The following is a 14,780-nucleotide window of genomic DNA, read 5'->3' as shown; positions in this document are numbered from 1 at the left end:
TAAAGCCACTTAACTGGAGCACATTAGTAGTGGTAAAGTGATGTATTTATTTAGCAGTACTAACGCTTTGAGCATTTATTAAACTCCACTTCATTACACTATATATATATTTATAATAATAACAAGTGGTGAAATTTTCTGGCTTGTTTGTATATTTTTTGTCTTGCATGAGCAACCTCTAACGTACATGGCTGCCTCCCCGGGTCTTTCCGGTCGCGTCTTTCCCCTCCTTTTCCATGTATTATTCCACCAAAGAGCTTTGGCGGCTGAGACTGAGTGCTTGTTGACGTCAGCAAACTTATCCAGCAGCTGTAGAGGGGAGCTGAGGAGGAGGAGGAGAGGAGGGAATGAGCCTGCTGGATGTGGAGCTCGGACCGCGCAGCGCCGAGGATCGTGGACTTGTTTTCTCCGGGACTGCTCGCACTACTTTGTGGTTCCAGTGTAAGTACGGCCGCTCTGCGTTCCGTTTCCCGAGCACCGAGCCTGCTGTTTGGAGTTCACCATCGAGTTTCTCGCCTGTGCTGGGAATGTTTTGTGTATCGTTTGCACTCTTGCGCCTGTGCGATATGCTGTTTGCCACCAAGACGAAGTTGACACAGTTGCGTTGAGCTGTTTATAATATGTTTGTTTGTTTTCTTTAAATCAGAGTTTTGGGAGGAGGCAGGCATCGTTGTTCCCGAATTCAATTCTCCCTTAACTCCTAACGGGAAACTTTGTTGCGCAAGTCCGTGCAAGGTGGACTGAGCTCCGTCGAGTTTGCCTCAAACATTTTCACTCAAAAATCTTTATTCATGATTTTTTTCCGCGTCTTCCGCCACTTTAAAGTTAGTGGTAGTGGATATTTGCTCGTTTCCCCGCATCTCATTGACGCTTTTCAAATAAAAGGAAGAGGGGGAGAAAAAAAGTCGCTCTCATTTGCATTTGCAGTGACGTTATTTTGGATCATTGTATTTAACATTGGAGGCACACACAGGGGGATACACTTGCAGCTGGGATACACCAATAAATGTCTACTTCAAACATCACATTTTCTGCCATTTCAGACTTCGTCGCTTTCGCTGTGTGCGTGCCTTTGTACTGAGTATGAGGTCGTGTGTGATTGTGTGTAATGCATCGCCTTATTATTTTCTCAGTGAGAAGAGGCACATTGATCTACCTCCATAGTCTGCGAAGGCATATGAAATGGCTTTTAGCTTTCATCATACCCTGCCTAGATAACCATTTCAGCAGAAGATGACAGCAGGGGATTGGCGATGTTAATAACTTTGTAAATAGCTTGCCATTGTGTGCTGCCAGACATCACTGACTTAAGTAGTGGACCCTAATTTGTGGAGATCATGTGCCCATTACTATGAGGACTTATAGTGCTGTCTCTGCGTATTCTAGTACTTCTGGTTTCTGCCACATAGTGTTCATTTTATGGCTGAAGAGTCGCTGGTTCCCATTGTGGCGAAATAGAGATTTTGGGAAGACTTGTTGAGATCAGCATGATTTCACAAATTTTCAATGTTCAATCTTGAGTCTCGACCCTTGACAGACTCATGGTATAACAGCAGCTGAATGAGCTCTGGGTTATTATTGTTTTTTTTTCCTTCTGTGACTGGTAGTAGTTACTAAATAGCTTCTGTCAAGCATGTCATATTGTATGCAGTAAAAATCTCTATGAAGTAGCCTTGAGGGTTGTACAAACAGCCATTCGGGTCTGCAGTGTCTCGGCCCGGAGTAAGTCAAGAACAATGTGGGCATCGAGGTCTTAGTAAAATAAAGGTCATATTAATTAATAAATGACAGCGTCTTACTGGCCTTTAGTAGTCTTGGCATTGGTTGTTTTTGGCAGCCTGTGATTTACTCTGTTAGGGGAACTTTTGCTCTCAGCACAATCATAAAGACTGTTGTTGATATTTTTCAGCAGTGTGATATTGTCTTTTGTGTGTGTGTGTGTGTGGGGGGGGGGGGGTAGTTTCATAAAATACAGGGGCTTTAAACTGTATGCTTGATTGATTTTAGAGCCCAATAGTGACTTTGAAACTGCTGCTGATATTGGGGGAGGTACAGATTTAAGATGCAATAAAAGTCTTCAACAACATGCCTTAAAACACATTTGAATGAATATATAGCAAACAAAACAACATGAGATATTTTTAAATAGCATATGAGGAGACTACACGGACATCAGAAGGGGTATATTTTTGAGTCCGTTTCTGGTCCCTGCAGTTATTCAGTGATTGCTAAACCTTTGAACCCGGAGCTGTTTTTCCCCTCAGTCCTCACTCTCGTTTACAGGCTTTTGGCATAGTCAGTACATGTCCTAGTTACGCATGTCGTGTGTTGTTATAGTCAAAGACAGACAAGTGCCATTTGTTTTGCATCCCATTGGTACTCTGTATATTGTCAGCAACTAAGGAATAATAACATGCTTTGATTAAATAGTCTAGGAAGTGTTAATTTCTCTCAATTTTTGTGTGTGTTGTGAGCATGTGTGCTGGATGATACACTTGGGAGTGAAACTGACTTACTGAGATTGCGGTTAAGATAGATAAGCTACTGCTGATAGTACCTCTATTATCTTCATATATTGTAAGTCGTATTCTTTATTGATTCCTGATCAATTATACCTGACTGCATATTTACCTTCAACTGTATTATTATCCGAGACTGAAGACTGCTGTGGAATCAGATAGAAAAAAAGGCTTGCATGTGACTCACGTGTCCAGAAGCTCTACCGTCATGAGTTTGACATTGTGGAGAGTTTGGTCCAAGTTATGCATTGGAACAGGAAATCTTTTCCTTAGTTTCCATTGAAATTGGCTTATTTTAGCTAATTTTATTTTATGTTTTGCTATGAGTTTGATTGCAATAAGTCTCACGAGTTGGAATGGGGTCATGTTTATCTCTTCTTTAAACACCAGTCTGATGCAGGAAGTCTGCTTTGCTGTATTTTTTATTTCATGATTCATCAAATGTTTCAGTTGGTTCAGCAGCCAGACTCTGGCTAGGAAGTCATGTTACTGTAATAGATGTAATATGCAGTTTATCATTGTCTTACCAAAGTTTGCAAGGCCTTCTCTGAAAAAGATGTCCTCTGGATGGGAATATATGATGCTCCAAATCCTGTACATTCCTCTCGCCGTTGAAGGTCTTGATCGTGCTGTGCAGGCTGCCAAATCCAGAGGCTCTAATGTTCTCTAATTGATCTGGATGGTCTCTGTCTTCTTTAGTCCAGAGAATGCAGTGTCCACATTTTCCAAGAAGATTTAAAATTTCCATTAGTCTGACCGCAGAACAGTTTTCCACTTTGCCTCAGTCCATTTTAATTGAACTTTTGTCCAAAGAAGCTGGCTGCATTTCTGGATCTTTACATATGGCTTCTTCGTTGCACACAGAGCGCCTGCATTTGTGAGCTGTTTTTACAGAGTGATTACTAGAAATGTTCCTGAGCATATGGCAAAGATTTCCATGACAGAATCATGTCTGTTTTTCATGCAGTGCCACCTGCAGGCCTGAAGATCAAAGGCATCCAATATGTTCTGCTTCATCTCTAGCGCACAGAGATTTCTCCAGATTCTCTGGAACTTTTAATGATATTATGTACTGTAGATGATGAGATATCTGCACAGTTTTATATGCAGGAACATTATTCTTAAATTGTTTTACAATTTGTAGACAGGTTTTTGCAGATAGATGGGCTCTGGCTATCTTTACTTCAGAGAGGCTCTCTCTAAGATGCTCATTTGAAACCCATTTGCCCATCTTACACTCCCGCTGCCAATTAACCAAATTAGTTGAAAATGTTCCTTCAGCTGTTTCCTTTTTAGTACCACTTACCTTTCCAGCTTTTTGTTGTCCCAACTTTTTTGAGACGTACTGCTGCCATCAAATTCAGAATGAGCTAATACTTTTTATGAACTAGTAAAATGTCTCTGTTTAAACATTTGATATATTTTCTGTGTACTGCTGTGAATACTATATGGGTTTATGAGAAGCGCAAATCATTGCTTTCTGTTTGTATTTGCATTTCACACAGGGTTTTTTATGGAAATAGAGAATCAACCTAATTAGCTTTTAGTTCTGAATAAAATCTAAATGTATCTAAAGCTGATATGATATGAATATATAATATTGAAGTTCTGCTCTATGCACAGTAATTTATATTGCTTCTAAATTAATTAAAACTGTTTATCCTCGGTATTCATTTCGCTCTCTCAGTTCCAGTGGTCTTGTGTGACATCAGTGAGTTCAGACTTGACCAAATTAAATGCAGATGGGAAGTGGGTGGGGGTGTTTTGAATGGAAATTACATGCAAAACATTCAGAGGTTTAAATGCATCTTTGCATTTAATGCTGGCAAGCATTTAACCAAATAGGGTTCAGGTTATCTGTAGCAGAATTTCCACTTGGAAATTGTTTTGTGTATTTGCTGAGCCCAATTGGTCACCCGCTGAGCTGAATCAGAGATATCCTGAGAAGACTTATTATCAGTGTAGGTAGTGGATGACAGCTTAAAGAGCAGCCTTGGATACGCAGGCTGTGCAGGTTGAGCTGGTGTCTCTGCTTGTGTGTGTTCCTGAAGCCTAAAAAGAGCAGAAATGGATAGTTCTTTGATCAACTTGTCCATTCACAGAAAATTAACAATTATGTTGTTATTGTTGATTTATTTTCAGGTAAAATATAGCAAAAAACACAAATGTTTCTTCCTCTCCTTGAATATACAAGGTTTGCTTTGAATTTTTGACAATTCATGATAAAAAAAATAATATAAATATATAAAATATAATATAAAAATAATGCTAGATGATGGTCCCATGATTTAATGCTATATGTAATATTTTTATTTTTTATTTTTGTGAAAATTAGAAGTGGTGGACAGGTTTTTTTCTTGAAGTAGCCAAGCAGCAACCATCAACCATTTGTCACACTGACCTCAGCCTCCTTACTGTATGTGTGTTGTCCTCTGGTTTCTCTGTTTAAGACACTTTAAGATGACACATCACTGCAAAATGCAGCACGATATTAACACACTGATTGGCGACCTTGGAGGCTGTATGTCGGAACATTAGGTAGTTGAGTAAAATCTGCATATGCTCCTGTAATGTTGACAGCGCTCGTGCTCGCCACTGTCTGCCTGCCTTCAGAACGTTCAGCAGACACGTCTATCTATCAGTTCACGCTTGCACAGTGACTGATATCATCATTACTATCAGCCTGTGCTCTCAATGCCTCACTGTCGCCAGAAACTCTATTACAACAAGTTCATCATTCCACCTCGAGCAGTTTGCTGTCAGATTGCTGGAAAGCCGAAGTGACTGCAGCCTCATGTGCAGTTGGAAACATCAAACAACTTTTCATCCACTATGACTATTGCAGCTGTTACCTCTGGAATAAAAATGGGGCAGGAAGATTAAGGTTCTTCCTATTACTGACTCAGTTTTCTCAGCCTCGTCGTGCCTTGGTCCAAAACCCTCACCGATGACTCGCCAAAGTCAAGAAAACTGATATTTCAGTCTTGCTTGGCAAAGGTGTCGATGCTCAGAAGTGTCAAAGCCTGTTGTCTCAGCACCTCTGTGATTGAACGAATCTTCTAAGCAGTTCATATACATCTCAATTAATCACAAGCTCTTGCAAAGGAAGCGAGCTGAGCTGAATGAACCTTGAATGGTGCTGCCTGTTTCCATACATGTGTCAAGTTTCTTTTGTCTCACTTTTCTTGGGTGATACTGGTGTTGTTCCACTTAATAGAGGCTGCCCCGGAGCTAATGGAATCTTTTGTGTTGTTCAAATGATTTGTCATTTTGGGAGCATATTAAGACCTAAAAAGAGAAGAAACAAAGAATGCAGCTAAAGTCCCAAACACTTTAAAAATGGATACTTCAGTGCTTTGATGTGGAAAACAACATGTTTGTTCCACTTTCTGCTGCATAAATTATTTCAGAGGATCCAACATAGTAAGCATTCTCAATAATATAAAGTAGTCCAAAAAGTTATGAAACATCATCTTTAGTCCTTTAAATAAATGTTGAAATTGCATTTCTGATGATAAAATTAAAAATGAGCATATGTTTTTTGTTTTTTTTAAATAAGCCAAAGCAATAATTCAATAGTTTGCATGTTGACCTTTGTAACATTTCAGGATCAGTATAGGATTAAATATCTCGCCTGCCATTACTAATGGACAGATTAAAGTCAGATCAGATAACCAATTAGCCTGGTACTTTTCATGTTTACTTCTTTGAGGCATTTCTTTCAAACTTTCAGAGATCATTATGTTAATAGGATACATTAGTATAACAGTTATAGCTATAAAAAAAAAAGAAGAAGAAGAAGAAGAAAAACAAGTTAGAAACGGAGCAGTGAAGGTTAGAACAGTAGAGCCTCTTTTGTGCACTCATACAGTGGGCTTTTAAATGACTGTTTCTGGGGAAAAACATTTTGTGTGTCAAATTAAGTTAAATTCTGAGATTTAGTTAATACAGTCATGCTTGCTAGAACAAAATCAGCCAATGGATATTCATGGATATTCTTATAGTGCACAAAATACAGACCCTTAATAGTTTTGTGACTTACTTGGCACACTGTGGTTTTAAAACTAATTAGGTTTGCTTGGATCCATACCAGCGCGTGGTGATATAGAGGTCACTGTCACAGAAATATGTCCAATAAAACAAATCTGCAAAAATAAAATGGGAGATAATAACAAAAGTAGAAAACTCGTATCATGAACGTGTCGTCTCGACACACTGCGGTTGTATATTCTCCCTTAAAAAAACCCCAAATGAGCCAAGGGTAAATAATTCTGCCAAATAAGTGAATGTAACAAGGTGACGGTCCTAATGAAAACTTTCAGCATGATAAATGAACCATCTTATTACTTGTTCTCCTTGGATACCACGTTAAAAACGGTCTTAGGGTAAAATCTTTCCCAATGATGTCCTTTCAGCATTTCATACCTTCAATTGTGCAGCTTTCCAGTTTTCCAGTGCAGTACTTTTCCCAAGGTTGTGAAGGTGTTATAATCTGATGGGGTTTATAAAACACAGCATGAGTGGAACGGTCTCTCTCTCTCTCTATAGAGCTTCACTCTCACAGGTAGTGCTTTGAAAGGTCAGCTGCACATATGGTCAAAATTGAAATATGCTGGGTGGCAATCTGGAGAGTGTGCTGACACTAAGGCAGGCAGCAGAGCAATACTGTAGGGAGAAACAAGAGCTCACACCGTGCTTGCCTCTTTTCTATAGAAATGACATACTTGTTCATGGTTGGCATTTAATTTTGAGAGGTAACCCATTAATGGTTAGTACTGTAAGCATTTAGCACTAATCTTTTTAAGTATGATATTGGGTCTACAAAAATATGTGCCATAAGTAATTAAATTCATAAGCTGTTCAGACATGTCCTCTGTGGAAGCTTGGTTTGGAGCCAGATCCTTGGGATTTTACTGTAATTCCCAATTATGTAGTTGAGCTTTTATGATCTATGCTCCCCGACACAAGAAATCACTTTCCATATATTTTTGTTTGGGTTTTTCTGCCAGTGCAGCGAAATGAATGGGCAAACTCATCAGATAGAACATCTAATGCCATAGCAAGCCCAGACCTTGTACATACAAATTCAATCATTCATGTCAGGTACTCTGCAGCAGTGCTGCTATATTAGCTTGAATTTTCATAATCATTTGTATACCACTCTTACATATGATTGGATTTCTGCTAATATTATACATTTCAGCATAATGTTGTTCACCATTAAGTAAGTCAACTGATATTAACCAGTGGCGTGGATGTGATATCGTTTTGTCGCCTGAACTTGTCCTTCTTACTGGACGCTGTGGTCTCAGTTCTTTAGAACCACCTCAGAAGAGTATAAATATAGAGAAAATATGTTCCAGACCACCTACTGTAAATTTCCTGGAGAGTTTATGTAGATTGAGACCGGAGATTGTTGTGATTTTTCTCAACTAAAAAAAAAAAAAAGAAGAATCTCCATGACAACAGAGGAAAGTCAATCTACGTGCGAAGGTGAAGGCCACAAGACGATTTGATAAATTAATTTTTCCTTTTCTTTCCTTTTTTTAAACAATATCTTTAAATGTGATGTAGAATGTAATTCTCATCAGACCCTGATGTTTTCTGAACTGAATAAATGACAAATAATTAAACGGCTGGTAAGAAAAAATAAAATAATTCCTACCGATAAAATCATTCACCATTTAGCATTTCCATGAATAAGCGTCTGCTCATTATTTTATCAGTTAATTGTTTGTGTAACGCAAGTTTCTAGAGCCAGGGGAGGTTTTTTTTTTCTATTTCTTCATCTAGTGATGTGGCAGGGCAAGCAAAAGCGGATATTTATGAACAATATTTAAAAAAGGGAAAAATCAGCAAATCCTTGCACTCGAGAGACAAAAATCTGTATACTTTCTAAATGAAAATAGCAACAACCAAATATACTCAAACAATCAGTCATTTCAGTGATTGATTGTTCCAACTCTTAATATGCATTTAAATTAAATATTTAAAAAGAGCACTTTTATATCCTAAACATGTCACTTGAAAATATTATGAAAAAGAGAGTCTGTGTCTATAATCTCTTGCTGTAGCCTTTTAAACACTGCAATATTAAAAGAGATGAGAAAGGTGAATGAAAAAGTAGAAGAGCTTTTGTATTCATACCCATCTGTTGCCCATTGACATTTAGAGGAAATGTCTTTGCCTGTCTCTGGGATAGGTCAGATTGATCTCACAAGTAAATCACAACTGAGACATGGGAAGCTAATGATGAAAGAAAAATGAGCAGGCGAGCTGATGAGAAGAAAGCTCCCGTCAGCCTTATTACATTATTGCTTTCAAACTGTGACTTTAGCCTTCCTCTGATTTGAGGCGAATTACAACCACTGATTTGATTTAATGTGGTCTTCATCTTTGGCGCTGTGTGTGGTTTTGCATGCTGTGTGCATTTTCTGAATCTAGTGCATGACATTGGCAAAGCCAAACCAGCTTGCAAACCTGAAATTAGTCATAACAATTCACACATTTAGTTTTTCATATACTTATCTGTGTCATTACTTTTGTTTGGCTTTTTGCTGTTAACCCATGGCTTGTAAATGTTTTCATGTCATTGCAAGGTTGGAGGCAGCTGAATGTCAGTGAGGACTGCTTATCAAGACTTGGATAAGATTATACATTTTGATTAATAAAAGTCTCTGTGCCATGTAATTTCCTGATAAATGAGCTTCTTCCTTTGTAAGAGATAAGCTAATGGGATGAGAAACATGGCTTCTCACAATTAGCGCATATTGCTATCAAAATTGGATAGTGATGGTAACTATAAATAGACACAACAGATATACAGACTGAATGCTAAAATCTTTTCCATCATTTCTCAGAATTCTGACTTTTTGGACACTTTCTTGCACTTTCGCCCTCACCGTGACAGCTAGCTTATTCACAGGAAATGAGCTTTGGTTCTGTGTGGAAGTCAAACTTCAATGTGTTTGCATGTCTGTGGTCAAGTTCACAACGATAGGGTGGTGTAAAATCTTCCCCATATGCTATATTTGTATTCTTATGGCACTATGTGTGATCAAGCCACTATGGCAGCTTAGTTGAGTCATTATTTAACCATACTGCCGTCAGAATAAGTTATCCACTCAGACACGAAAGCCTCACTTCCATCTTTCAGTTTGTTTAAACATTAAATCTCACTTAAAAAGGATCTGGCAAGTAAATCATTGAAACCTATCATAATGGACCAGAGTGTCTGAAAGACCAACCATGAGTCAGTAATCAGCATATAGTAGAGGAGTGACAGTTGCTCTATCATAAGACGAAAGCTTGGACGTGTGTGTGTGTGTGTGTGTGTGTGTGTGTGTGTGTGTGTGTGTGTGTGTGTGTGTGTGGATAGATAGATCTATCTATATAGAAAGTATACCATCTGCCTGATATAAATGGCAAAGAGGATGTTGAAAGGGCACTGGAAAATACTTAATAATAGCACTGGCACAAATAATAAAATAATAACTTCCCAGTTAAATTACAGTAGAGCAGTCTACTGCTAGGCAGCACGAAACTACCATTTTTTGCTCAAACGACCAAAAAGACTGATGCGCTCCTGCCATGATGAGGATCCTGTCCATTCATCAGTCGATCCACAATTCACAAGAATTACTTTTCCTTCATTATTATTAGTCAGAATTTTATCAAACTTAGAGACAACGATCACCTTATGGGTCTAAGTTCTAAGGACATTTAGTGGCCTGATTTACTTTTTCTTTTTTCTTTTTTTCTTGAGTGTATCTGGCGTCTGTCTACATTCATGCACTACTTTCACAAGATTCTTGCTCCTGATGTGATTAACAATACTGTATTCAAACAATTTACTTACTTTTCAGTGGATTTTCATTCTAATTAATTTGTGCAGTACAGACAGTCAAAGCCATCTTAGTCTTCCTGTACTAAACACATTACAGTAACTTGCATATTGTGATTGATCATGAACCATATAATCTACTGCTTCACTGACATGTCATTGTTTGTTGTGTACATTTATATTTCTCATGTTTCCTATTTATTAAAAAAAACAACCTTCACAGTGAATAGATTTTCAGTCACTTTTAACATTAATTCAGTTTTTAATTCACATGAATTGAGCATTTATTGTTATTACCCAACTGCTTAAAGGGCGGACAAACAGGAAGGGAGTAGCTGTGATGTGGCAACAACTGAGCTCAGAATGCCTGAGAACCTCAGCGACTTGCACTTGCAGTGATAAGCAAAACCGTGTTAGCAGTGCAAAGTGGGTGCTGAGTTACCTTCATCCCGAGGAAGAGAAATTGAGGGGGCTACAAGGGGTCAGAGTTAAATAGACCCTTATGATGATATGCTATATACATTAGGGCCTTGCTTCATCATACCCTACCCCTAGCATCCTCCTCTGTTACACCAACAATCTACACGTCCTCCCTCGGTTCATTGATTAACCTCCTCTGTGGTCTGTATCGCTCTTCTGCACACGTTCTACTTTGTCTCCAAACCGCTCACAGCTTCAGCCGTCCCTCTGATGTACTCATTTCTGATCCTGTCAATTCTGTGTTTTTTTTTTTTGGGGGGGGTTTTTGGGGGTTTTTTTTCTCAGTGCCTTTGTTTCCAAACCCTACATCACATCAGGTCTCACTACCATCGTGTAAACATCACTCTTGCTGTCCTTCTGTCAAAAACTAATTAAAATAAAACAGCAGAACACTTCTAAAGCAATGATTTACAATTTACAATTGATTTACAATGGTCAAGTATATTCATAAATAATGTGACTTTTCCTGCTCGTCGCACAAATTGTGGCCCTCCACGGGAGCTTGGCCAAGCACGCACAGTTTTGCCCTTTATTAAGCATTGCATTCTCTTTAACATGTGGTAATCAGGCATCTGGTTTGCTGACTACATTCATCTTTCAGAAGTCTAACAAAAGCGTCGCTGTGCTTTGAAGCTGTCTTTCACCAAACGGTAATTTCAGTTTTCTGTCTTGCTTTGCTGAGCTGTTTGAAAGCCACTGAAATCTGTTGCTGTTTGTGACAGGATTAGAAAAGCAGTTTTGTTTCTTCTCAAACTAGACATTGAACCGAGCTGACTCTTTGGGATGGCTGGTAACAGTGGTCAGTTACTAGTTATTCAGTTCAGCAAGATCAACATGTTTATTGTCAACTGTAAAAACTCCTGTCTTCTGACCAAAGACAGTAAGTTAGATGAAGATTTACAGCTGACTTAAAATTTATTTCATACAAAAATTATACGGTTACTAGGGCTGCCACGATTAGTCGACTAGTCACGATTACGTCGACTATCTAAATCGTCGACGACTAATTTAATAGTCAATGCGTCGTTTGAAGCTTTGTAAGATCCCAACAGACGCAGGAATAAGTAATAGGATTTAACAGTGTAATAACGGACTGAAACAGAAGATGGCAGCACTTCATGTACAAGGATGCCAGCTGCCGTTAAACCTCGAAGAAGAAGAAACTGTGTCCCAGAATTCATAGCGCGGCCCATCCCGGCCCTGCTCAGTTTCCAACAATGGCGGCAGCTATTTAGTTTTAATATTACTCTTATTATTCTTTCTGGGTCACAAAATAAACGTTTAACATATTTTCAGGCGAGAATGTAGCTGTGTAAACCTCAAATATCTGCTCAGTTTATCAAGACACCACATACTTTCAAAAGCGCTCTGACGTTTTCGGAGACACCTGTTACCCACCAGCTCGATAGCTAGCTGGGGTTCAAGGCTCACTAGAGCCGTGAGAACACCGGACTCCCGGCAAATCGTTTTCAAACCCACCGCCGTCTTTCACTACTCAGGTTAAACATGATATATAAGTCATTTAGATAACTTAAAAATGTTATTGTTTGTCTTTTTTTCAGTATTTTATTTGTTCCTGAGTAAATCGGTTTGGCTGAAATTAAAGTTATAGTTTTTACACAGATGAATAAACGTCAAGCAGACAACTAATTATCAGAAGTGTGAGATGCTCGAGAATATACTCTGATGTCCTGTTATATTTTAGATAGCAAGGAGCAGATGGCTGAGTTTATTAAACTTCACCGAAACAATCTGCAAATTTCATTTAAATTGAATAAACGATCATCTTATCTTTATTTTTAGTTAGCACATACCTTAAACACTTAAAGCTGTAAGCTAATGATAGTTATATAAGAGCAGATGCTGCTGGTGCAATAAGCTGTACGTTTTACATCCAATGGATGCATTGGATGTAAAAATTGTCATTTGTACCTAGTGCTATTATCTTAATTAACAACACTAAATTGTAAGTGTTGTTGCCATTGCACATTGCACTTTTTTCGATGGAATATCTAGGTTGTTTTATCAGGCTTATATTATATTATAGTATTTTTTTAATGAGTGTACGTGATGTGTTGGTTGTATGTTTGTTGTTTGTTTTGACATACTGCGAATCAATTTCCCATCAGGGACAATAAAGTTACCATTGACCATTGACCATTGATCTGATTAGTCGACTAATCGCAAAAATAATCGGTGACTAGTCGACTATCAAAATAATCGTTTGTGGCAGCCCTAACGGTTACATTGCTGTTTTATCCTTGAGGACTTGAGGACATAGCTTCGATAGCTTTTATTTAATTTTTGACAAATCAGAACCCTCCATGTTTTGCCCTGGTTCTCATCTTTATTCACATTTAGTGAAAAGCAGTGTCGGGAATAAAAAGTCTACATTACATCATACCCTCATAGATACTATTCAGCGTTTGTGGAGCTGACAAGCAGCATTTAGAGGTAATGGTTTTGAGCAAATCAGACAGGGAGACGAACTTAACGCCGTCACCATTGGTGTTCCAATTTGGCTGATGCTTTATAATGGATGTCCTCCTGATCCAACACCTCCAAAGAAATCACTTGCATGCTGGTGTCCAAGGTGTCCACAGTTAATTCAGAAAGTCATCCCGTTGTGGGCGAAAACAGACGCCTTTTTATGGCTCTTTTATTTCCTGATGAGTAGCGTTAATTTCACAGGGCAAAGCGCTCTTTCCAGCTGGCATTTTTTATGCACTCGAGACAACACAACTGCATTATCCTCCTTTTGATAATGAATTGGCAAGATTTATGTGTGTTTTATTGGTATTGTTTCACGTTTTAGTTAGGAGGCTGATTTCTCTGTTCATTGCCTGAGTAGAGCGCATATCTCATCCTCACAGACCCGAATGCCTATTTATGCGTTGTAGATGTTTTGCCAAGGCTGCAGTCTGGAGTAAATTGCTTCTCAAGTCCGTTATTTATTTTCTTCTACACTATCAGCCTGGAAGCTTCTTCCATAAAGATCATTCACATTAAAACTAATTAGATTTATTTGGGCTCATTAAATTGCAGCCTCCCTGTGCAAACACATCGAGGATTTCAGTGTTTTTCTATGGCTGTTGTCTGTGCTCGAACTTGACTACAACATAACACCTCTTTATGACTTCGATGCATTAGCCGCCGTCTCAGTTAAGCTACTTTGCAGTGTTGTGGTTTGTTTGCAAAAACTGTAATGAAACCACAAAATTAAACCACATAATTATTACTTTTCATTATCAGATTGATGTAATGGTGTCGTTTGAACACAGAACAGCATTTGCCTTTCATGTTGGAATGAACTTGTTTAGTACTTTTTCTTTCTTTTTTCTTCACTTTGATGAATAGAAACCGAGGAAGAAGAACGATCCTTGGAGTATGCCTTCCTGTGTATTTTGATGAAATCTAGTATCTTAGTATTTGTTCTACTACATTCATCCGTCCATTTTCCATTTCAGCGTAGACGAGGTTAACACTAGGCGAGAGACCCTTGACAAGGTTTTCCTTTTTTCATCCAAATCTTTTTTTCCAGATTTGGACACAGAAACATTGAATTGTTAACTAATCATATTTTGTGACTTGTTGTGTGTTGAACTTTAAGTCAGACAACATGACCTCTCAATAAGGGGAAGGTAACCCTGCCAAAAAATTACATAATGCCCTTTTGCAGCAGAATCCAAAAAGTATCCAGAAATAAGTGAGACCTGCTGATGTGTAGTGAATGCCGTGAACATTTTTGATAGTATTGCAACTAATGGTTTCTCAGTTCATGAGTAGTATAAAGGTTTGGCTGTTAAGGAACAATGCAAACAATAGGAGAGGTTTTCCAGCTTGATCCCCAAGGGTGCGATGGCCTTTCTAAGATTATCCTGCCTCTTGGTGTCATCCATCCTCAGGTCTTTGCCGAGCAAACTACTGCATGAAAAATG

General features: G+C 38.5%; 1 protein-coding gene across 3 annotated transcripts in view; it reads left to right on the top strand.

The window, feature by feature from the left end:
* Positions 1-243: 243 nt before the first annotated feature.
* The window catches only part of gulp1a (GULP PTB domain containing engulfment adaptor 1a), a 92,457-nt gene continuing 77,920 nt past the window's right edge, over positions 244-14,780 (top strand). The window contains exon 1 of one of the 3 annotated variants that reach the window (XM_085249345.1): positions 244-441. In XM_085249345.1, the coding sequence (XP_085105471.1) occupies positions 348-441 (94 nt within the window). In that variant the 5' untranslated portion in view covers positions 244-347. The remainder of the gene's footprint in view (positions 442-14,780) is intronic. The other 2 variants (XM_085249352.1, XM_085249346.1) reach the window with 2 other exon arrangements.

This window comes from Mchenga conophoros, linkage group LG16, assembly GCF_057382185.1.
Source record: "Mchenga conophoros isolate Kocher_MC1m ecotype Shallow Benthic linkage group LG16, M_conophoros_male_GT1.1, whole genome shotgun sequence".
Classification (NCBI taxonomy): Eukaryota; Metazoa; Chordata; class Actinopteri; order Cichliformes; family Cichlidae; genus Mchenga; species Mchenga conophoros.
The sequence above is the reverse complement of the archived record's forward strand: the minus strand, read 5'-3'. Positions and strand labels throughout refer to the sequence as shown.